This window comes from Dreissena polymorpha, chromosome 11 (genome assembly GCF_020536995.1).
Source record: "Dreissena polymorpha isolate Duluth1 chromosome 11, UMN_Dpol_1.0, whole genome shotgun sequence".
NCBI lineage: Eukaryota > Metazoa > Mollusca > Bivalvia > Myida > Dreissenidae > Dreissena > Dreissena polymorpha.
The window spans coordinates 36,067,862-36,094,659 of NC_068365.1; the positions used below are offsets into that span (position 1 = coordinate 36,067,862).

Consider the following 26,798-nt stretch of genomic DNA (forward strand, 5'->3'; position numbering starts at 1 on the left):
CATCTTTGACATCGACATTCGGCACTTGTCCTTAATATCGAGCTGGGACGTATGTCGAGCCAGCTCTTACATCGACATTCGGCACTTGTCCCGAATATCGAGCTGGGGCGAATGTCGAGCCAGATCTGAAACGACATTCGGATAAAGTCCCGAATATCGAGCTGGGGCGAAAGCTGAGCCAGCTCTGACATCGACATTCGGCACTAGTCCCGAATATCGAGCTAAGGAGAATATCGAGCCATCTTAACATCGACATTCCGCACTTGTCCTGAATATCAAGCTGAGGCGAATGTCGATCCAGCTCTGACATCGACATTCGGCACTTGTCCCGAATATCGAGCTGGGGCGAATGTCGAGCCAGATGTTCCATCGACATTCGGATAAAGTCCCGAATATCGAGCTGGGGCGAAAGCTGAGCCAGCTCTGGCATCGACATTCGGCACTAGTCCCGAATATCGAGCTACGGCGAATATCGAGCCATCTTGACATCGACATTCCGAACGTGTCCTGAATATCGAGTTGGGGCGAACGTCGATCCAGCTCTGACATCGATATATGGGAAAAGTCCCGATTATTGAGCTGAGGCGAATATTGAGCCAGCTCTGACATCGACATTCGGCAAAAGTCCCGAATATCGAGCTGGGGCGAATATCGAGCCAGCTCTGACATCGACATTCGGCACTAGTCCCGAATATCGAGCTACGGCGAATATCGAGCCATCTTTGACATCGACATTCGGCACTTGTCCTGAATATCGAGCTGGGACGTATGTCAAGCTAGCTCTGACATCGACATTCGGCACTTGTCCCGAATATTGAGCTAGGGCGAATGTCGAGCCAGATCTGAAATCGACATTCGGATAAAGTCCCGAATATTGAGCTGGGGCGAAAGCTGAGCCAGCTCTGACATCGATATTCGGCACTAGTCCCGAATATCGAGCTACGGCGAATATCGAGCCATCTTACATCGACATTCCGCACTTGTCCTGAATATCGAGCTGGGGCGAATGTCGAGCCAGCTCTGACATCGACATTTGGCACTTGTCCCGAATATCTATCTGGGGCGAATGTCGAGCCAAATCTGACATCGACATTCGGATAAAGTCCCGAATATCGAGCTGGGGCGAAAGCTGAGACAGCTCTGACATCGACATTCGGCACTAGTCCCGAATATCGAGCTACGGCGAATATCGAGCCATCTTGACATCGACATTCCAAACGTGTCCTGAATATCGAGCTGGGGCGAATGTCGATCCAGCTCTGACATCGATATTCAGGAAAAGTCTCGATTATTGAGCTTAGGCGAATATTGAGCCAGCTCTGACATCGATATTCGGCAAAAGTCCCGAATATCGAGCTGGGGCGAATATCGAACCATCTTGACATCGACATTCCGCACTTATCCTGAATATCGAGCTGGGGCGAATGTCGATCCAGCTCTGACATCGACATTCGGCACTTGTCCCGAATATCGATCTGGGGCGAATGTCGAGCCAAATCTGACATCGACATTCGGATAAAGTCCCGAATATCGAGCTGGGGCGAAAGCTGAGCCAGCTCTTACATCGACATTCGGCACTAGTCCCGAATATCAAGCTACGGCGAATATCGAGCCATCTTGACATCGACATTCCACACTTGTCCTGAATATAGAGCTGGGGCGAATGTCGATCCAGCTCTGACATCGATATTCGGGAAAAGTCCCGATTACTGAGCTGAGGCGAATATTGAGCCAGCTCTGAGATCGACACTCGGCAAAAGTCCCGTATATCGAGCTGGGGCGGATATCAAACCAGCTCTGACATCGACATTTGGCACTAGTCCCGAATATCGAGGTACGGCGAATATCGAGCCATCTTTGACATCGACATTCGGCACTTGTCCTGAATATCGAGCAGGGACGTATGTCGAGCCAGCTCTTACATCGACATTTGGTACTTGTCCCGAACATCGAGCTGGGGCGAATGACGAGCCAGATCTGAAATCGACATTCGGAAAAAGTCCCGAATATTGATCTGGGTCGAAAGCTGAGCCAGCTCTGACATCGATATTCGGCACTAGTTCCGAATATCGAGCTACGGCGAATATCGAGCCATCTTGACATCGACATTCCGCACTTGTCCTGAATATCGAGCTGGGGCGAATGTCGATCCAGCTCTGACATCGACATTCGGCACTTGTCCCGAATATCGATCTGGGGCGAATGTCGAGCCAAATCTGACATCGAAATTCGGATAAAGTCCCGAATATCGAGCTGGGGTGAAAGCTGAGCCAGCTCTTACATCGACATTCGGCACTAGTCCCGAATATCGAGCTACGGCGAATATCGAGCCATCTTGACATCGACATTCCACACTTGTCCTGAATATAGAGCTGGGGCGAATGTCGATCCAGCTCTGACATCGATATTCGAGAAAAGTCCCGATTATTGAGCTGAGGCGAATATTGAGCCAGCTCTGAGATCGACATTCGGCAAAAGTCCCGTATATCGAGCTGGGGCGGATATCGAACCAGCACTGACATCGACATTTGGCACTAGTCCCGAATATCGAGCTACGGCGAATATCGAGCCATCTTTGACATCGACTTTCGGCACTTGTCCTGAATATCGAGCAGGGACGTATTTCGAGCCAGCTCTGACATCGACATTTGGTACTTGTCCCGAATATCGAGCTGGGGCGAATGACGAGCCAGATCTGAAATCGACATTCGGATAAAGTCCCGAATATTGATCTGGTTCGAAAGCTGAGCCAGCTCTGACATCGATATTCGGCACTAGTCCCGAATATCGAGCTACGGCGAATATCGAACCATCTTGACATCGACATTCCGCACTTATCCTGAATATCGAGCTGGGACGAATGTCGAGCCAGCTCTGACATCGACATTCGGCACTTGTCCCGAATATCGATCTGGGGCGAATGTCGAGCCAAATCTGACATCGACATTCGGATAAAGTCCCGAATATCGAGCTGGGGCGAAAGCTGAGCCAGCCTTTACATCGACAGTCGGCACTAGTCCCGAATATCGAGCTACGGCGAATATCGAGCCATCTTGACATCGACATTCCGCACTTGTCCTGAATATAGAGCTGGGGCGAATGTCGATCCAGCTCTGACATCGATATTCGGGAAAAGTCCCGATTATTGAGCTGAGGCAAATATTGAGCCAGGTCTGACATCGACATTCGGCAAAAGTCCCGAATATCGAGCTGGGGCGAATATCGAGCCAGCTCTGACATCGACATTCGGCACTAGTCCCGAATATCGAGGTACGGCGAATATCGAGCCATCTTTGACATCGACATTCGGCACTTGTCCTGAATATCGAGCAGGGACGTATGTCGAGCCAGCTCTGACATCGACATTTGGTACTTTTCCCGAATATCGAGCTGGGGCGAATGACGAGCACGATTTGAAATCGGCATTCGGATAAAGTCCCGAATATTGAGCTGGGTCGAAAGCTGAGCCAGCTCTGACATCGATATTCGGCACTAGTCCCGAATATCGAGCTACGGCGATTATCGAACCATATTGACATCGACATTCCGCACTTGTCCTGAATATCGAGCTGGGGCGAATGTCGAGCCAGCTCTGACACCGACATTCGGCACTTGTCCCGGATATCAATCTGGGGCGAATGTCGAGCCAAATCTGACATCGACATTCGGATAAAGTCCCGAATATCGAGCTGGGGCGAAAGCTGAGTCAGCTCTGATATCGACATTCGGCACTAGTCCCGAATATCGAGCTACGGCGAATATCGAGCCATCTTGACATCGACATTCCGCACTTGTCCTGAATATTAAGCTGGGGCGAATGTCGAGCTAGCTCTGACATCGACATTCGGCACTTGTCCCGAATATCGAGCTGGCGCGAATGTCGAGCCAGATGTTCCATCGACATTCGGATAAAGTCCCGAATATTGAGCTTGGGTGAATGTCGAGTCAGCTCTGACATCGACATTCGGCGAAAGTCCCGATTATTGAGCTGGGCGAATATTTAGCCAGCTCTGGCATCGCCATTCGGCACTTGTCCTGAATATCGAGAAAGAGCGAATGTCGTGCCAGCTCTGACAACGACATTCGGCAAATTTCCCGAATATCGAGCTGGGGCGAATATAGAGCCAGCTTTGACATCCACATTTGGCACTAGTCCCGAATATCGAGCTACGGCAAATATCGAACTAGCTCTGACATCGACATTCGGGGCAAAAGTCCTGAATATCAAGTTGGGGCGAATATCGAGCCAGCGCTGACATCGACATTCGGCACCTGTCCCGAAATTGAGCTTTGGCGAATGTCAAGCCAGCTCTGACATCGACATTCGGCAAAAGTCCCGAATATCGAGCTGGGGTGAATATTGAGCTATCTCTGACATCGAAATTCGGCACAAGTCCCGAATTTCAAGCTGGAGCAAATATCGAGCCAGCTCTGACATTGACATTCGACACTAGTTCCGAATATCGAGCTATGAGAAATGTCGAGCAAGCTCTGACATCGACATTCGGTAAAAGTCCAGAATATCGAGCTGGGGCGAATGTGTTTGATGAGCGTGCCTCTTGTATTGTATGGACCTCATCTACTTTGTTTCTACATGTATATTATAGAGATGTAACAATAACTCCTGTAGTGCTCTTATTTTTATAAAAATGGTTCTTGTTTGGCTTGTATACAAATTTATATATAAGTTCTTTTTTTTTAAGTTAACAAAATTAAATAAAGAAATATCTGCGTTAATGATACTAGTTAATACTATAAAAATATTTCCGGCATTTTTTAACAGGCATTATCATTTTTTAACAAACAATAAATCCAAGCATCTGCCTCAGTTATAAGGTATGCCCTATAAATATCCCTTAAATTTACTTCTTCTTGTTTATGAAACCCCAAAGTTCGGTCGTGTGAGTGAGAATAAAATTTCACATGAATCTGTGCAAAGCACTTCAGGGTTGAAACTTGACCCCAAATTGCGAATCATACTTTTGGGTTCAACCCGAAAGTGCGTTGTTACATAACCACATGCAAAAAGACTACCTGTTGCTTATGTTAACGTATTTAGTTCATTGATTTAAATTACAAAATTGATTATTGTCTTTCATTACTTTCATTTGTCCTACTGAAATTTAGAAGAACAAAGCTGTGTGTGTAAATTAGTAAAGGCTCAGTTTGCTTGCGATATTTGGCCAAATTCCTTTTCGTACCTAATGAATGTTAAGGAGTCGCAGCTCGACATTCCCCCCAGCTGGATATTCGGGACTAGTGTCGAACGTCGATGTCAGAGCTGGCTCGATATTCGTCCCAGCTTGATATTCGGAACTTTTGCCGAATGTAGATGTCAGGGCTTTCTCGATATTTACCCCAGCTCGATATTCGGGACTTTTAACGAATGTTGATAACAGGGCTGGCTCGACATTCGCCCCAGCTCGTATTCGGGACTTGCCGAATGTGGATGTCAGAGCTGCACGATATTCGTCCCAGCTCGATATTCAGGACAATTGCCGAATGTCGATGTAAGAGCTGGCTCGACATTCGCTCCAGCTCGATATTCGGGACTTGCCGAATGCCGATATCAGAGCTGCCTCGACATTCGCCCCAGCTAGATATTCAGGACTAGTGCTAAATGTCTCGATGTCAGAGCTGGCTCAACCTTCGCCCCAGCTCGATACCCGGGACTATTGTCGAATGTCGATGTCAGAGCTGGCTCGACTTTCGCCCCAGCTCGATATTCGGGACTTTTGCCGAATGACGATGTCACAGCTGGTTTGACATTCGCCCCAGTTCGATATTCAGGAATTTTGGAGAATGTCGATGTCAAAGCTGGTTCGACATTCGCCCCAGCTCGATTAGGGAGTTTTGTCGAATGTCGATTTCCTACCTGATAAATGTCAGAGCTGGCTCGACATTCACTCCAGCTCGTTATTCGGGACAAGTGCCGACTGTCGATGTCAAAGCTGGCTCATCATTCTTCCTAGCGCGATATTCGGCACTTTTGCCGAATGTATAAGACACAGCTGGCTCGATATTCACCACAGCTCGATATTCGGGACTTTTGCCAAGTGTCGATATCATAGCTGGCTCGACATTCATCCAAGCTCGATATTCGCGACTTTTGTTGAATGTCGATGTCAGAGCTGGCTCGACATTCGTCCCAAATGGATACTCGGGACAAGTGCCGAATGTCGATGTCAGAGTTGGCTCGACATACGAACCGGCTCGATATTCGGGACTTTTGCAGAATGTATATGTCAGAGTTGGCTCGACATTCGCCCCAACTTGACATTCGTGACTTGTTTCAAATGTCGATGTCAGAGCTGGCTCGACATTCGCCCTAGCTCGATATTCGGGACTAGTGCCGAATGTCGATGTCAGAGCTTGCTCGTCATTCGCCCAAGCTCAAAATTCGGGACTTGCCAAATGTAGACGTCAGAGCTGGCACGACATTCGCCCCAGCTCGACATTCGTGACTAATGCCAAATGTCGATGTCAGAGCTGGCTCGACATTCGCCCCAGCTCAACATTCGTGACTAATGCCAAATGTCGATGTCAGAGCTGGCTCGACATTCGCTCCAGCTCGAAATTCGGGATTAGTGCCGATTGTCGATGTCAGAGCTGGCTCGACATTTGCCAAAGCTCGATATTGGGGATTTCGATATCAGAGCTAGAACGACATTCGTCTCAGCTCGGTATTCAGGACAAGTACCGAATATCGATGTCAGAGCTGGTTCGACATTTGCCCCTGCTCGATATTCGGGTCATTTGCCGAATGTCGATGTCACAGCTGGCTCGACATTCGCCCCAGCTCGATATTCGAGACTTTTGCCGAAAGTCAATGGCAGACCTGGCTCGACATTCGCCCCAGCTGGTTATTCGGGACTTTTGTCGAATGTCGATGTCAGAGCTGGCTCGACATTCATCCCAGCTCGATATTCAAGACTAGTGCCGAATGTCGATGTCAGAGCTCGCTCGACATTCGCTCCAGCTCAATATTGGGGACTTTTGCCGAATATCGATGTCAGACGTGGCTCGACATTCGCCCCAGCTCGATATTCGAGACTTTTGCCGAATGCCGATGGCAGACTTGGCTCGACATTCGCCCCAGCTCGATATTCGGGACTTTTGTCGAATGTCGATGTCAGAGCTGGCTCGACATTCGTCCCAGCTCGATATTCAAGACTAGTGCCGAATGTCGATGTCAGAGCTCGCTCGACATTCGCTCCAGCTCGATATTGGGGACTTTTGCCGAATATGGATATCAGACGTGGCTCGACATTCGCCCAAGCTCGATATTAGGGACTTTTGTCGAATGTCGATGTCAGAACTGGCTCGACATTCGTCCCAGCTCGATTGTCGGGACTTTTGCCGAATGTCGATGTCAGAGCTGGCTCGACATTCGCCCCAGCTCGATATTCGGAATTTTGCCAAATGTCGATTTCAGAGCTGACTTGACATTCGTCCTAGCTCGATATTCGGGACTGTTGCCGAATGCCGATGTCAGAACTGGCTGGATATTTGCCCCAGTTCGATTATCGAATTTGGAATGTCGATTGTCGATGTCAGTGCCAACTTCACGCACCTCACAGTTGTTGAAGTAATAATAATTACTCAGTTTTCAAACGGTGTCCATGGTCATGTATTCTATTGCATCGTGCATTATAGGGTGTCATCAAGTAAACCAAAAATAAAAAGTATAAAACAAAAAAATAGAACAGTTTCAACAGATACAGCAAAATTTGATGTGCAGACTTTTGCTTGAATTTCGATAACTTGTTTCTCCAGAGGTAAGTCATACCGTATTTCTCGCAAAACATACATATGCATTATCGTTTCGTTTGGCGTTATGAAGAACTAGAGTTTTGTTTTTGTTGAATTGTGGTTCCAGAGTTTATCTGACGGGGGATTTCTGTCGACATCGCATTCAACGACAACTTTGCGATCATCAATTGCATTAAAATGGTTATCAATCATTACATTTTTATCGACTCAGAACTGAGGCCTGGCAGGGGATCTGTTAACAGAATGTCTCTAAATTAGTGTGTTTGTGCTCTTAAATACAACATCTTTTTCTGTATATTCATATACATTAATTTTCTTGACACATTCATTTAAATTAATTAAAACATTTGATTTCATAATTGTTTGCTAAAAATATTTGTGTACATATATGTAATGTTATGTCCGTTATTTAGATTATTTAATATTGAATTTACTCTTCATATATTTACACGTTGAGTGTTGACTTAAATTCGAGATAACCTCGTGTTGTATGAGCTGAGCATTAAAGATTCAAGCCATGATGTTCTCTACTGGCCTGATACCGCAGCGAACTTAGTGCAGTTTTTTTTTAAGTCCTGATTTATTTCTGTTTTGAGCACGATTTGTTTTGGTCCGTTACGTAAACACCACTGAAACCTTAAAGCCATCACGCGATTCAGTAGTGAACATGTAATATTTATGAAAGCACCAGCCTGAACATTTCAAACATCTGTGCATGGCTCCATAACCAATTTCATGGCTGCCTCATTGAAATCGAATGTTTATTTCAACGACAAAAGAAAACCCGACGACATCATGACCAAAATGATAATGATGAATGCAATCACACTCGTAATAATATCATGACTATTATCAGTTACAACATGATCAACAACAGCAACAACAAATATTTTGTATACTGCATAGTTGCTATTAAAATGAACCTAGTTCTCGGTATTATTTTAAATAAGCTAATGACGAAGTTGTTTACTTTGTAATACATTGCTTATTACCTTTAGATTCAACACCGTAAGCCACAATCCAAAACAGAACAACCCACGCGCTTTCCATAACGTCACTATTATCATGTATCTTACTTACGAGCCCTGCATGTTAGTATAAAATATATAAAGTATTCTTTCTGGAAATTATATATTCATAAAATCTTCCGTGTACGGAGAGGCGTGTGTTTCATTTAAAATGTGCAATTGTTTTAACGACTGATAACACAATATCATTCTTAAAACTATAATTGTATACACATAGACTATATATCATTGTTAAACTGGAATCCTGTGATTTCCTTGTGGTTGGCTTACGATTTTACTTTCGATACGATGGTACAGAGCACGTGCGCATCCGTGCAAAGTGCGAGAGGCTCCCGTGCGATAAGATCTAACCGGTCAAATTTGAACATGTCCGTGCCATGATTTAACTTATTTCCCACGTCTGCTCTGCATACATTTAATAAAAATTAAAATTTCTATTAAATGTATGGAAACCATGACAAAGAGGAAATTTAATTCGGAATAAACTGGTTTTGTTTACATGTTTTATTTTCAAAAATGTACAATCATCCTTGTAAAAAAGTAGTTTTAAAGAAATTAATCTGATCTGCACAGCTTGTTTTGAGCATATGAAACCAAAACCTTATAAAAATGTATTATACGATATATTTCTTGTATTTATTATTTTCACTAGTTTCGTACACGTATATACATTTCTGCACATGCATATATTAACCTTAAATCCGAGTTGCTATACGTTTTAAATAATAAAAATACTTCAGGTATGTCTTAAATTAACAATCATCGAATTGTTACTGAAAATAGTTTGTAGAAATGAAGGTCACGACATAGTTGCTGTACGTTTGGCCACACACATGTTCTACGTTTATAAGATTTGCAGTCGTCTTCAACATTTATAAAGGTATCGAACATTGCATGAACCCAAAAGTCAATTGCAGCAACGCCGGCATCGATAAATAAATTCAAGAAACATGCGTTATTGTCATTTCTTTATGCTTTCAGTTGCTTCTTCCTCAATAATACAGAATAAACGTCATGACTGATTGTCGCAACATAAATATTACTTATCCCATTTATTAAGTAACAGATGTTCAAGCTTGAGGAAGAACAGATATGATATATGTTTTGGTCGAGTTTTCATTATATATGCATGATCGACTGAATGGAAAAATGTGCGGCAAACCGCATTTTTATAACTAATTATTTCGTTATTTATAATAGATATGTATACTTGGTTTACATATCTCATTATCGTGGGTTATATTCAAGATATGAACAAAATACAAAGATGTATGTCTAGACACTTACATAAAATATCGTTATAAATACGAACGTTGTTAAATCGCCCACTTAATTAGACTAACTAGCCCCTGTTATATATTTACAGTCGATCTAATAACTGTGTTTGCGATCGTGATTGGAATAACATGAATATTCTGAAATTTATAAATTCCCGAGCAAAGCTGGTACAATTGAAAAAAAGAATACCAAGAATACAAAATAATGTGCTGCATATAATTGTTCATAAATGGATAGCTGATAACCAAATATAAATATTATAAGAAACCTAGACACACAATTGTCATTAGGATCAGTAGTTCATTAGTCTACATGTAAGTTAAAACAAAACTGGCTGCTTAAGTTTCCGCCTGAACTTTCATGTACACCACAATTGATGCCGTTTAGACATCTAAGACACAGAGCTTCAGTGCAACAAATCGATATCCGTAAGGAAATTGAACATTTCCTTTTTTCGTAAACTAATATATAGAAACTGTCTTCGTTTTACTGGAAGGAAATTAAATATATCGCCCGGAGGAGTTAATGCGTATGAATTTTGCCTCTTAAATTACACATACGACAAAACTATTTCAATTATTTTGATTCAATTCAATTATTTGATTGTTAAACGCAATCATCCTAATTACTTCAATAATTGCTTGAAATTTTGTTCAGTTTATCTGCTCATTTGACAGAACAGAACCGCGTGAACGTATGAGAAATAACATTTTATTAAGAGACATGAAAACGTGATAAGGATTAAGTCTTAGTCTTTTTGCAGTTAATACCCGTTTCGCCTGATGGCGAATTTGTTATTATACAACTGATCGAATAAAATACCAACTGGTTTACTAATATATGATCTTTCACAACCATTGAACAAAAATGCGCAGATCTGATACGTTTCCTGATCAATGGTTGCTTAATTTGATATGATGTGTATTTAATATGCAGAACAATATGTTAGAGTTGCATACTTGCAATTTTATCCAAACAACGTAATGCGGGATTTTAACCATATTTTACTACTTCTGTATGATATACTTTACGATGATTTGAACTGTGTATAATATGATGTTTGGTTGTTTAAAAAAGATATTCATTTAATGCATTTATACTTATTTCATAACATCGCTCCTACACAAAGGTAGCAACTATGTTGCTCTTTTTTATCTTAGCCACTGAGAAATACTAGTACAAGTTAATCAAATTATTATTTTTCTTTTAATGCTTCTTAATATGAATAACGATGCTATGGGGTTAATGCTTATGTTTGTTGTGTGATTTGCGATAAATTCTCGTCTAAGTATTCAATTATGCTATCCATCAACTTAAAACTTTTTTTGATTTGCATCGACGTTCCAATGCAATCATCCAAGCGTTAGATGTATCATAATAAGTTCGTCAGATGGCGGAAAGCTTACACTGACTCCTTGCCTCAGACGATGTACTGTTTTTGCTGGGTCATTCTTTACCATTAACGGCCAATGCTCAGACAATGCAGCGGCATCTTTCACGTTGTACCTTGAAAATGGTTCTTATGGTGAGCGTTTTAAAGTGCTTAACCAAACACAGGAATTGGCGACCGAGGGCATCAACAGTACACTGAGTTTTGTTCCCTAACTAAAATACCAATGGATGAATTGGTTATTAATTTATTCCTTAAATGATAATACAAATGAACTGAATACGGACAAGATATATGAAACTAATTGTTATAAAACTTCTAATAAGGCTTGGAAATATGCGATGAACAAACAACTCTCACCTGGTAATGTTGCACATAATGAAACGGATTTATATGGTAACACGGTAAAAATGTCGTGCAATCTGGGACAATATCGGTTTCATAATAAACGGAACGTACGACTACATCTTCAAATACTGACACATTTGGCTTTCAAAAACGACACGTAACATTATTTATCAAATAACGATTCCAGCATTTTTGGTAGTATTTAAGTTGTGTTTAACATTCCATTCTTTCTCTGAAATACGTGTCTTTTATGAAATAAGTATTAAATCGGGTGATGAGTTTTGAGCCTTACATGTCATTTTAATATATTAACATATTATTTTTTGTAATTTAACCATGCATAGACGTTTGGATTGTAAGGAAAAAATACTCACCGGCCAAGTGGGTCAACCACATTAGATTCCACGACGAAAACTTCATCCTCTGATCAAACCACAACGATCACAATCTCATATATTGAATACGAAAGCGATACGATAATGTCTGCGATTTTTACCATTGGGTTAACTTGCATGTTTTGATTTAGAATATACTGGTATAAGACATACTTTTAATAATGTCATTCAATCATAATACATTGTGTTCGATTATAAATGGCATATAATCTGTTTGGAAGATTATTTGATACCAAGCTGCTTTGTCGATTCGTCCTAAATAAAACTCAATAAGCCTGAAATGAGAGATATGTATCTTTATTGCAAAGAATAACTAAACATTTAATGTTTCCATGACACAGACTAAATACCCGTAAATAACACGCTACATCAGATGTAAGTCTCTTTACGACCTCATTTCGTGCATCAAAAAGTAGTTATTCTGTTGCTGTGTTATATATTAAACCATTGAGTAAATATATTGCCATTTAATCGAATTTAGAGGCTGATGTTAAAAAGTATTGTTTTTGTTGTAATGTTTCTACAGTTTTATCCATTCCATACTTTCAGGAACACCACCTGCAAGCAGCGATACCGAAGACAATACGTGGGCCGGTCATGATTCGCACTCTGGTAATATGATGAAGGATTCAGTCCAGATGTCTGCAGGCGTGATTGTTGTTTTGTCCATCAGGATCTTCCTGACCTTTGTTCTCATGGTTGTGCTTGGAAAGCGACTATTTGATGGTTGGCAGAGACGCCATTACAGCAAGTTGGACTACTTGATTAACGGAATGTATAACTGACATGTTTTTGAAGAGCAGTGAATGCAAGATGTAAAGACGTCCAAAATGCTAAGTCAAAATGAGCTTTCTTTCATTTATTAACTTAAAATATCTGTGTTGCAGATTTAGCAAACATTTTCTTTTGAAGGCTTATGTATGTCTTTCAATCGTAAGAAAGTAACCTAAATGTACCCGATTTAAACTTACCGTTTCATCTCCATATTTGCATTCATTTATAACACATGACGACACATCACAACTATCGCGTTTCTTTCCATATTTTGTACATGTAAATTATCGAAAACCTGTCGTGGCTGCATATTTATCACTGCTACAAATTTTAATTTAGTATTGTATACAAATACTGAGTAGCCAAACATCAATCTAAAAATTATGTAACTTTATTACGTTTATAATCATAGCAAAGTTAAACGACATTTTCTTAAAAGGTTACTTTATATGAAAATCATTACACATCAAATATGAGATGTGAAGTTTAAAGGGATCATTTCACGGTTTGGTAAGTTGACAAAAAAAAAGTTGTTTCAGATTCGCAAATTTTCGTTTTAGTTATGATATTTGTGAGGAAATAGTATTACTGAATATTAACCATAGTCCAATATAGCCATTATATGTATCTTTTGACGATTTGAAAACCTAAAAATTATAAAGCGTTGCAACGCGAAACCATTGAATAATTTTGAGAGTTCTGTTGTTGTCGTTTAAATTTACGAAACTACGAAGATTGCTTATATAAGGTATAAAATACTTAATTTGTGTAAACCTGGCGGAATAGCCGAGAGGGCTAATGCGTTTTTACTTCAGACTTACTCCAGGACTCCGGGGTTCACTGGTTCGAGCCCTGGTACCGGCTACTGTTTTAATTTTTTTAATTGTATTCTTGATTTTTTACTGGAGCTTTTAAGATCCAATGTTTACATTTATCAATATAAAGCATTTAATGACAAACTTCATTATATGCCAAAATCTGTGAAAAGGCCCCTTTAAATGTAATTTTTCAAACATTTTAATTGATTTGTTTTACGCCATGTCGGATAAAATAACTGAATAAGATCATTAAAGCTCGTATTACGATAAATCATTCACGATGTGACTTTTGTACCAGATACCCCAATAATTTGTCGAATTGGCCAAGCAGTTTTTTTATGTTTTAATTTTTACAGAATCAATTGTTATTTTGTAAAATAAGTAAACTAATTATATTGTTTTCACCGTGAATTTTGATTAACAATGAAAAACACATTCATACAGTTGAATATTTCATACGCAACAACCAATTATTAAATTAGCCTGTTGTTATTGTAACAGCTATCGTGAGCTTGCTAAAAAGATTTCGTTTTCACGTATTTGGTACATAACATGCATGAAGGAAATCAATGTTCAAATAATTGTAATATAATCAAATAAAGGAAGATGCACCAAACTTGTAATAAATTATGTTGATTGTCTTTTGGTTCAGAATCAGTTAATGTCCTTCGAACTATGTTAGGTTTACATGGTATTCTATTTTAATAAAGATCAGTATTACATGGATGCTTATTATATTAAATTAAACATGAACATCTTTCAGCCATCTGCGTTGAAATTGTGTCTTTAATAGTTTCTTCTTTTTTATTTGATTTACACGAAACGTCTCATCTGTGTTTGATTTGTTTTACGGAGTGGCAGATTTTCATGGAATTAAAACAGTTGACGAACAATATGCACAATGACACTAACATAATATCCTATATTGCCGAAGGCTTCTCGGACATTTTTTTCGGTTAAATTAGTAAAGTTCGTGACATAATGTTATACGTGGAACAGATTTAGGATGGATGTCTTGCAGTTCGCCCTTCTTCCAACCTTAATGAGACAATTTTTGCCTTGATGTCATAGTTACTTTCAAGTCGACACATACTTAGACATCGAATATCAAGACAAAGGTATCCAAAGAAGTTTATAAATTTAGTAAATGCCATAAATGATAGCTCTGGTTTTCTGTATATGTTTACACGCTCGTTCTGTGCAGTATACATAAAGGATGAATGCAATTTTGTTGTTGATATGTTATTTGTACAATGGCCTAAGCATCAAATATTAGCCTTATATTGTTGATAATAATACAAACGTCACTTTGACATCAACTACATTTTCTTTTCTTTAATGTCGTCCGAATGTGTGCAAATTATTCGTAATGTGACTTAGTATATTTTTCTTTATTCCAAGGATAAGAGAGTAATATCTTTCATGTTTAAATTAACTGTCAAATTGTTTCTTGTATGTATGTTGTATATAACCAGTGCTCTTAGGACAATGTAATTTTGTTATAAATGGAGATTTCTAAGTCACGTAATTATGTTGATTCGCCTATTTGATCTGAGTGCATATTTGTGGATGGGCATTTGGCCTTTTTGCACAAGAATAGATGACGACGATGATAATTTGTTTCCCGTGAAATTCAATAGTTATTTAGGTCCAATCGCATGCTATTATTTCAGATAAATAAATGTAGATAAATTATAATGTCAAAGTCATTATACAAACTTATAAATATCCATGTTTCTTTTTGAAATACTGGAAGTTTTTGTTCATAAAAACGACTGCTAAAATTTAGTTATTAACTAGTCTAGGACGAGAATGATTAATAAAATTTCCGTGTAATGTAATAAACTGTGGTTTGAAATGACTATTCGCGACAAGTTTTAAGTATCATGTATAGTTAGGTATAAACATAACTTTACATAAAGCAAGAAATGTCTTCTAAAAAGAAAGAAAGCGAAGACATTGCGTTGACATTAATACTGACATCATAATAAACAACTGCAGGACGAAGATCATTGATTATGCGTCTTCTGGGATCCCGATTGTTGCCCCCAATTATTTACACGAATTCCACAACACTAGACTCCATTATCCATATTTTATTTATTTAGTTTATTATAACTCCATCATGATTTACATCTTAATTGTCCCGTAATCGTTCATAGTTCATGGACGACACATAGTTACTAACAATGTTCATTACTCTTAAATTACCGGTATGTAGCCTATCATTCGATATCTCGTCATGCGCGAATTGTCAAGATGACGAGTTTTGCATTAACTCCCATTTTTTCGTGCCGCGCATGGGACAAGTCGGTCCATCTCTATTTATGTTAATTTCTCTGCATAATACAGAATAAAATATTCAACAACACCATGTATCAGTTTCTAGTCCAATTTAATGTCTAACATACTTAATATTTTCAGTTATACAAATACGTTGTGATTGCTACATGATCGTATCTTTCTCGATCCGTACGTCTCCAAGTCTAAACGCTAACTGTCTTGTTTCCCTCTAACACCTGACCCGTGAAACTCAGTTATGAATCCCATTGGTCAGTGTTCTATACGTGCTTGTTTCTGGTTGGATGGATTACTTAAGATACTGAATCAATGAAGCCCTGGGAACGGGATAAACAAACCACCCAAATATTAACAAGCTTTATCCAACCTTTTGATGAGAGATTTAACTGAATAAACACTTTTGCCTGACCAATACAAACATACCCGGCCTTGTGTCAACTATACTATTCTTTAATCTCTACCTAATCGATAAGCTTATTTGAACATATGTGCACTTTGTGACCGTCATGTTTACTGGCCCTTTTGATAAAATTTTCAATATTTCTTACATGAGGTAAACCCACATATTCTACCTACAATTTCTAACCATAATGTGACATAATATTAAATAATGCGATCATATACTATGTCAAATTTCCATAACTGACAATTACCTCATAACTGAATTACTAGTATTTAATAATTGTAAGGCAAATGGAACACAATTAACTTGGTTCCAAAATAAAGTAGTGGCATATGAAAGTGATTAGCAACCAATCAAATATATTTAGAACTAGTAATAGTAAGTAATATATTATGTGAATCATGCATAATGTAACTAGTGTTTTTATGTGCGTCTAATAAGAAAAATACATTCCGACGAATTACAAAAAACAGCAACAACAGAGTGAACCCTTAGCAGAATCAGCAAAAAGAATACCACATTGTAACACGCGTTCCTTACTTATGACAACATCAGTGCGATATAGAACTAGGCACACATATACACAAACTTCATGAACAACATTTCTTACAACAGACACGACTCAAAGAAAGGTGACCGACTAACGAAATTATTATTAAGTTCAATTATAAAAAGTCACATTAAATCGTTGCGCGGGACCACAAGTTCATAACAAATTAGTAAATACACAAATTAAATGCATTAGAATAAACAAAGCCGCGCGTTAGCTATAGACAGAAGCTGTCTTTTTAGAGTTTGTATTACTCTTCATCTATAATTTATTCACGGCATTAAAAGGCGTTTGTGAACAATTATAAAAATGAAATAAAAGCTTCATCAAATTTGATATTATACTGTTTCATATTGGTTAGATTTTTTTTCAAAAATCGTGAATAATGTCACAATTTTTACTATGAACATTACAAATCCACCATAAGACAGACGTGACGCGCAGATATTAACTTTAGAATGTAAATAACTTTCCGACCCGTAAATTGCAACATTGCTATACATTTGGCGGGGTCATTGTTTAAGGCTTAATAAAATAGTTCAATTGTTGCTGCTTACGAAATTGTCATTTTGATATCAACTCAAATGCTTTAAAATTGTTCAAAAACCTAGTCAGTATTAGAACTTTTGTACAAAATATGTCAAACTTCTAATAACAAAAACAAACAAAAAAATTACCGCTAAACTCGAGTTCAACACCTGTCTTAGGAGACACATATTAGTCTCATCATGCTGCGAAATAGTTATGAATGATTCTTGTACATACAATATATTTTCACTGTCACGAAATACCAATGTGTATCTACGTTAACAAATTATGTCAGATATTTTTGTTCCAAAAATTAATTGCTTTAAAACAGTTTACTCATGCTAATCATTGTCCATTTCATGAAAAACTGTGATACAATATTTACATTATTATGATAATTTCAGTGCTTAAGTGTATACCTGTCAGCAATAATGTTTGGAAAAATCGACAAGCGCAAACAATTTTTTCCATTGAAATTTCTCGAATCGTTTGATACCATAGCAACACTTGGTAATACTCTTAGATTCACATATACAACAGAAAAAGTATGACCAAATCTCTGCGTATAGATATAACATGTTCCGAATATTGAATCTGCTACATACCTCCTAACCTTGATGGTGATAGTTGAACAAAAGTTATATTAATATACACGTATGCAATCCATTTGTTGCTTTTTTATTATCATTTTTGAGTAAACAAAATGTATGTAAACAGTATTATACCGTAAAAAAATACACCCAGTCGAATTACGGTGTATTACGTTACAAACACAAATCATTCCGGATCATGGATGATGTTACTTGTGGTTACAGAAAACAAAAAGAAGACCTGTGGTAACAGATATCCGATCTGCTTTAAATACTGATGCACCTGTGATTGCTAATAACTGACTTGTTTTTTTTTTACGGGAAACGAATACGTAAGTGCTTGCGGGAAGCCAATTGTGGTAACGTCCAGCTGATATGCTTGTGGTAACAAACGAACGATACACATTTGGTGACGGATAACATTGCAACTTGTGGTTACGGAGAACTAGCCGCTGCGATGATTTTGAGGTTGTCTTAGGTACGTCCAACTAGTCGATTATCTCTGCATAGTGGTTATAAACTTCATCAACAACATTGTCGACCTTAGAAGAATATTGCACAACTTAAAAGTAGCAAACTTGAAAGTATTTAACAGAGAAAAAATCATTTGCATAATACTATTGTATAAACTTATTTCGTTATTTCTATTATATCAATATACATTAATTTATATAAAAACGAGCGTTTCAAACACGTATGCATACAATTTAAAATATTGTAGACTTTATATACCAGCAACGATGGAAGCATGGTTATTTTGTTCGTTAATATTAAGGAATGGATAGACTTGTGATACTTTGAAAGAAAAATTGCAAACCTTATGAACATCATATGGAATACTGTAAATTTTGGTTTGTCCCACTTGACCGTTCGCTGCAAAAAACAACAACAAATTGTTTCAGTTATTGGAGTGCAACTTAAAACAAACATCTGATACAGGCTAACTTAACTCAGATAAGTTATTATTGAATAAACACATACCGTTTGCTTGTTGTGCAACTTTCCTCTGTCCAATATCATCCGCAGAAATGTACATGGGGTTCTCCACAACATCGTCTATCGGCGGTAATTAGATCAACATTTTCTTAATATTCTAACATTTTTTTAAACGAAACATACCAATAAAACTGAATCTATTTTAAAGTATGTTTATACAATAAATTATTTATTGAATAAAAGTGACTCATTAAATTCATTCGCACAGCAATGTACAGTTTTACCCTGAGACGATGAATGCTCATGCGCCAAAACATCGTCTGCAGAAATGTACATCGGATTCTCCACAACGTCGTCAAAATCTAGCAAAATATATTGTTTTGTTTAAAACACATATATAGTATATTGATTAGGTTTTACATAATAAAGTACGCTGCATATGTGCAAGAACATATAATAATTAAAAAAAACTGTTGAAACACTACTAAAGCAAATTTTTACAAACATCCGTTAGTCTTTAATTAAAGGTAAGTGAACAATAGAGTTAACAATACAGGACAATACTTACAATACATAACATTAAAATATAATTAAGGGTCAGATCACCGCCACAAAACAGTCAATGCGAAGCTTTGGGGGCTTAAACCGGTTGAATGACGCTTCGAGCGTAACACGTAGCTACTAACTAATCATTTATATACACACACAGCATCAACATTAATCATTAGAAGTATAACCTTCCACTCGTTTCCGTTCTTTCCATGGTTGTAATTCAACATTTCTGAAACATAGATACAGTGCTATATTTGCAAATAAAACAAACGATTACATTCCAACAGACTGCTTTTATTGGCTTAATTAAAAGATCCGTTCCATATATCTATGTAGGGTGAATGTGGTGTCTTTGCAGTGCGTACGTTTAGTTAACGTTAAATGGATTGCTTAACCTTTAAAGTTTAGTATAATGTAAATACAATAACAATAATACAAGTCACCTTTTGTTCGCCACTGGGATTTCTGAAAATAAATAAAACATGTATAAACGATTTAAAGAGTAGACTTGTTCATGCAACATATATTTACCTTCGCAGAAAGATACACACAATGACACGATTATACAATTCATACAATGATCGAAGTGGAACAGTTTGTGCCAAGCACATCCCAATATAACGATATTTTGGTTGTTCTATTCATTACACATACCTCGTATTTTCCGTGTTCTGCAAACGAATGCAAGTACTATTGCTGCGAGCAACAACAATCCACAGCCAGCACCAATTAGCGAAAACAGAAGATCCCAGGTTGGTAAAGAGCTAGAACGGGCATCTATACAATAGATATACACGCGTGTTCACACCTATGTGCAATAACACCGATGTTCTTTATATTGTATGCAGAGATTTATAAATTAATGTATACTTTATCATGTATATTTTTCGACCATTTGTATAGTTCTTATTATTTAGTCCGTACATTAAATTTCTCAAATTCGTCTATCACTTAATATAAACTCAAACAACAAGTGAAACATCAGCTGCACTAGAAAGAGAGAAACCGTATAATAGCCCTTGGGTGCATTATTTATGGCAAACAACAATAAACCATTTGACAAACACAACACAAACAAAACACAATACATAATGTATACCAGGCTACAATCCTAGGAACGTTTTGACTTATTAAAATAAAGTTGATTCACACCATCTGCAAAGCATTTTCAATGATAAATCAGTGGCAAATATATTTACCTTGTACGACTAACTGTATCGATAGGTTAGACCGCCCGATAGTTTCTGGTCAAAACGTAGGGGTCATCGTGTTTTCAACAACGCAAATATATGTTCCCGCATCGGTCGCTTGGATGTTGGTAAGGGTTAGCAAGCTTCCATTGTATATATTTAACCCATATTCCCAGCGTATGGTTGGAGGTGGGTAGCCGTCGCTTGTGCACTCGATGGACACGTTATTTGCATTCACAACGCTTAGTGTTGTACTGTCAAGACGACCCCCGTCCATGGATAGAGCAAGTTCAGTCGGTGGAACTGCATTATTGATTGGGACATTTTGAAACGGCTTTTACTGTTGCTAATATACAAATGCATGCCAGCATAGACGATAACAATTAAATATTTAAACATGTGTTGTTGTTTTTACAATAAAGTCGGTTTTATACGTGTTTAGTTAAAGTAAAATATCGTTGGACAATATATTTTGGTTTACCTATACAAGTTCTTTATTAAATAATAGTTCACTATATAATAGTTGCTGGAATGGTAATCGGTACTTCACAGTATGAAATCCCATAATAAACGGCTTGTAAAGCGGACTTATTTTAGGTTATGTATCGTACATTTCCGTAACGTTTTATTTTTATATACGCAAAGATTATATGTGTCGTGCGAATTATTCATGAAGTTTTTATATGGCATGTGGTTTTATTTGCGAATGTACCGATTTCAAATTTTCAAGATCATTTCCAATTGTGGTAAATACAGATATAATAAGTGGTATAAATCAATACTGTGGTATATGCTCAAAAAATGTATACGTGCGATACAACTCACCGGGCGAATTTTACTTTCTTAGAAGTTGCACCTTGTTGATTGCAATTATTGAAAGAGGACAGATATATCTTCAAAATGCAAAATTATATACATCGGAAAGGAAAAAAAAACTTTAAACGCTGGTACTTATATAATGGGACCCTACGGAATATGAATCAGTGTAACCCAACCTTCAGTGCCCACATAGAAAATTATTTTTAGATATGCTATTTTATTGATTTCATTAGCTCGAAACATATGATTAACATTGTACTGGATGTTTTGTGGGATTAAAAAAACACACGTGATTGTTCGGGGAAAAATAGTAAAAAAGTACTTTAGTGCTTCAGTGCATATCCAATCGTGTTTTAAAAAACCGTGAACCTTTTTAACACATTGGTTATGTCTATTCGTGCAAACAAGTCTAAACGAGCTGTTAATCTTGTGTTTTATATGACTTAAAAAGCGAATTTTAGCTCGCCCTGCCAACAGTATTGAAGTAGAGCTTGTCATGTTGTCAGGCAAATTAGGATACGGAACTATTACAGAACGTCTACGAATGATTTCGTAGCTCTATTGGAAAATGAAAATAATTTATACTAGGCTAGTGTTGTCATAAATGCATTATTACATTTTGAAATACATCGTTTTAGTATATTATTCATACTTACATAACGTCTCTATGGTTAGCGACTTCTCTGATTTACCAGTTTCGTTCGGTCCAAACGTTTGATTGATAAAATTTGCAGCAATGCAATGAAAAGTTCCTGTAGTTGCAATATGCATGTCTTTCACAGTAATTGATCCAAATGCAACATGTTGTGATGTTTCATTTTTCAAGATAATAACAGGAACCGGATTACCCTGACTCGTGCATTCCAACGATATTGGTGTACCTTTAATCACTGCAACTTTGTCTGTGTTAAGGATGGGATATATCCCGTTGATGATGAATGAAGGTGTGGAAGGCGATTCTAAATAAGTTTAGTTTAATAAGACCGTAAAAAACAAAAACTTACCTACGAATCAGTTTTAATGTTTAAAATATATCCATAAAAAGTCATAAATTCATTAATTTGCAGGGTCTGTTATGACAGTGCAAACATTGTATTAGTACATTTAAAACTGTAAGTTTCCTTTATAAACCGGTATACGTACGTAAAACATCTACATAAATGGACTTCTCACATCTTCCTAGTATGTACTGATTAAAATAAAAAACAGGCATCAGGTTTGTTGCCACACACTTGATGATACCGGACTTATCATTAAATTCGAGTCTTGAAGAATAGACAATAGAATTAGAATGATATTCCCAGTGTATTGATGGGGCAAGTTTGCCTGAACTTCTACACTCAAGCACGATTGGACGTTGGTAAATCACTTTGAAAACTAAAGTCTCAATAACTGCACCGTCATATATTAATTCCGGAACTGTCGGTGGATCTGTAAAGTAAACTATGTTTAATTTGTAACATTCTAATTATCTCTTTAACGTGATGATAATCGAAACTGAATTAAGCAGAAATCTCTTTTCAAAAACTGCATTGTTCAAAAATATTATATTATTACCCGAAAGGCCGGGATCAATAACATATACACTAACATTGCATGCATGCTCGTTTTATGTTAATCAAAACTCACAAGTAGAAAATTGATTAATAGAAGCCAATAGGTTGAAAACGCATATTAAGACCAAATTTAGATATACATACTAATGAACTACGAAATTACTTTATCATGCAGTATCACTGTTAATTAAACTTAATTAAAACACTGATCTTTTTACAACGATACAATAATGTTTGTCCCAAACGAGCAACTTTTGCAAGTTATTTTATGCACACGGGAATGGATTAGCCAGTAAAAAATGTTGTGTTATAAAGAAGTATGTACGTATTTTATCTAGGGGACAAAGATTCAGTTTAATATTATTCAAACACAAGTTACTCGATAACAGGTTTTAAGGTTACATAATATTTTATATTTTAAAGTGGGAAATATACAGACTGCACGTTATTTTATAATGTAAAACAATAAGAGCGCACCACAAAATTTTGCAGTGGTAGCATCACCCTGATCATTGCAGACATCATAGCATGGCCTCATTAGCAAGTCTAGGGCTGCCCCTGTGAAAGTGAACATTTATTTCAACGAAACAAGCACAACCGATGGCATAATCTTATTGATGATAATGATGGTTATACATGTAATCACACTTCTAAGCATCATGATCGCCATCAGAAACAAACATCATCAACAACAAAACACTGCATAATTTTATTGCTATAATATTATTCATTACCTCCAGGCTCAACACTGTATGATAGAATCCAAAATAGAATACCCAACGCGTTTTCCATATCGTCAACGAAGTACCTAGTACTTAGGAGCCCTGCTTGTCTGTATTAACTAGATATACTTTCTGGAAATTATATATTAATAAAACTTCCGTGTACTAACAGACTTATGTTTGATTTCAAATGTTCAATTGTTATAACGTGTTATTCACATTTGCATACATATGTTTTTTTGTTAATATACTACATACAATAGTTGTACGGAAATCTTGTGATCTCAGTGTTGTTAACTTCCGGTCTTTCTTTACGAAGCACGTGCGGCATCAGTGCATTGTGCGTCAGGCTCTCGTGCTAAAAAAATCGGGCAAATTTGAACTTCACTTTTCCGTGCGATAATTTAACTGATTTTGCACGTCAGTTCTGCGGCAATATGAATGGGCCTTTTCGCAGATTTGGGCATGTTTTGAAGTGTGTCATCAAATGCTTTCTATTGACAATTGTAAAAAAAATTTGCTCTAAAAGCCTCCAGTGAAACATAAAGAATAAGATTTTAAACAAATTAATGTAACCCTCAACAGGGCTCGAACCACTTACCTCCGGAGTAAAAAGTCTACCACTTAAACCCCTCGGCTATCCTTCCGCGTGCAATGAAAGATGTATTTTATATTATATATATGCAATCCTCGTAGTTCCACAATATATAACGACAACAACAGAACTGTCCAAATTATCCAATCGTTTCGCGTTGCATCACTTTATAATTTTCAGGTTTTTAATCGTCAAAAGATGCATATAAAGGCTATATTAGAGCATAGTGAATGTTCAATATTACTGTTTTCTCACAAATATCATCACCAAATCGAAAATTTGCGAATCTGAACCAACTTTTTAAAATTTTGTAAATTTACCAAAACGTGAAAAGGCCCCTTTAAAATATGTAAAATCGTAGAAACGGCGCCGTTCTCATAATAGTGAAACTCTCATGGTTCACTCATTGGTGTCAAAAGAATATATTTAAGAAAACGTTGCTTCTGTGGTTGATTCACTATATCGTTTTTATTCCATATGATACGACTCGTGAGGAAATGACATGATTACTAAATATAGAAATACTGAATCTCCAAATGCATTATCTTTAGTAATATTCTTGTTGACATGTACAGGTCTTTTATAAAAGGCATGAGGCCAATTGCTTGTCCTGTACCGGCTATTTTTTGTTTTAAATTGGAGTGTTAAAAGTCATATTATCCCATTGGTAAGAAAATACGTTTAGATCGAACATCTGATACTTTATTAATCTGAGGTAATTTTCAGCCATGCTTCATTAACGCTGTTTACCTATGCATTTGTATCGATATTTGCGAACGAAACCATCGATAACTTTTAGAATAATCAAATCCCAAGCACCACAACCAGCAAAATAAATCGGAACACTTAAAATGAGACTAGAAAGAAAAAAAGGTTAAATTCCACATATAGCCAACGCCATGTTTTCACATAGAAAACATTAAAGAGCAAACGTGATAATGATTAAAATATAAATAGCAATATTCGACCGTAGGTGAATGGTATAAAAAATAAATGAGTAAGATTTTATTGTTTCTAATTCTTCTCGATCACAACCATGTAAAGTAAACGCAATTGCTGTGAAGTTCGGTATGACATTTGCGTATAGAAAATCTTCTCAAGATGTTTAGGCATTTTATAATTTGACCAAGGTAAGCCTTTAAGCAGAAATCATCATTTCGATTATTGTATTTAATACCATCTCGTACAACATTCATTTAAACATCTATTCGCCGTCATTTTTTAACCAAATTACACTATTCTTTACAAACCTTGTAATAAAGCCGTCGGTGTTACAGGCATTTTCTCTTCTTTCGAGCTTGATTAGTTTGTTGGAAAATTGAGGTATCCTGCTTGATGGCATTATATCCATTCAAACATACACGTTAGTAGAATCATCTTTCGGGAATATGCTTTAACGCAAACGCGAGCTTATAAGTAATATGTAATACTAATTCCAATCGTAAAACAATCTTACATCTAACTATTACTTCACCGCGTTTTAATCACACAATCTCTGAATTAAGTGTGTTACTCGCATAACAAACGTATGTCCATGCGTGCATACACGTAAAATACTAAGATTACATGGCTGAAGTAGTTCCGTTCCATTCTTTGTTTACAGCATTGCAATTATTGACCAATATTTCTGGAAATGGATTTCCTGATTCTTAAATGGTGAAGGCCACAATGACTGGTTTGCAATAAAGTGGTCGTTTGAGAATTTGTTAACCTGAATGACTAAATATCGCTGCCGGAGGTGGCTCTGACAAATAAATGGTTATCCTTTTAGCATTTTCATACATGAGTTTAAACTACAACTACATGTACATACATTTCAAATTATTTCTGGCAAAAGTGTGGTTTTCTGATGACGTCATAGTTTTTTAAGACATGATTATCCTTTATTTAATTCACATTGAAATTTTACCAATACTCTAGGAAAACGGAGAAATTGTATTGCATAGGCTTATTTATTACATCCGACGTAGAACACGGCATGCACGACTTTCTAAGTAACGCCCTTTTCTTGAGTAACCGATGTTGGCACTTGAGGAAGAAATAAATGTTCCTATTAGCGTAGTATCATAAGTATATAATACAGAGGGCTTCAGTGAAAAAGGGCGGAAACCATTTTTGCATTGAAAATTTCCCTCTTTGCTTACTCATATCAATTATGCCTGTTATAATGACAGGAAATTAAATCAACCGGAGGATTTAATGCGTATGCATGTTACTTCTAATACAACTATATTAGTTCAGTGTTCAGTATA

The 26,798-nt window shown here is 37.3% G+C and overlaps 2 protein-coding genes across 2 annotated transcripts in view; both read right to left on the reverse strand.

Annotated features, from left to right (window-relative positions):
- The window catches only part of LOC127850069 (roundabout homolog 1-like), a 71,511-nt gene extending 62,589 nt beyond the window's left edge, over positions 1-8,922 (reverse strand). The window contains exon 1 of the mRNA XM_052382813.1: positions 8,766-8,922. Coding sequence (XP_052238773.1) covers positions 8,766-8,823 — 58 coding nt within the window. The 5' untranslated portion in view covers positions 8,824-8,922. The remainder of the gene's footprint in view (positions 1-8,765) is intronic.
- Positions 8,923-16,182: 7,260 nt separating this feature from the next.
- LOC127850075 (uncharacterized) overlaps positions 16,183-26,798 on the reverse strand; it is an 81,962-nt gene continuing 71,346 nt past the window's right edge. The window contains exons 3-9 of the mRNA XM_052382825.1: positions 20,319-20,441; positions 20,108-20,129; positions 19,850-19,893; positions 19,397-19,474; positions 19,158-19,232; positions 18,994-19,049; positions 16,183-18,718 (exon numbers count right to left, since the gene is read on the reverse strand). Of these exons, the coding sequence (XP_052238785.1) occupies positions 18,665-18,718; positions 18,994-19,049; positions 19,158-19,232; positions 19,397-19,474; positions 19,850-19,893; positions 20,108-20,129; positions 20,319-20,441 (452 nt within the window). The 3' untranslated portion in view covers positions 16,183-18,664. The remainder of the gene's footprint in view (positions 18,719-18,993; positions 19,050-19,157; positions 19,233-19,396; positions 19,475-19,849; positions 19,894-20,107; positions 20,130-20,318; positions 20,442-26,798) is intronic.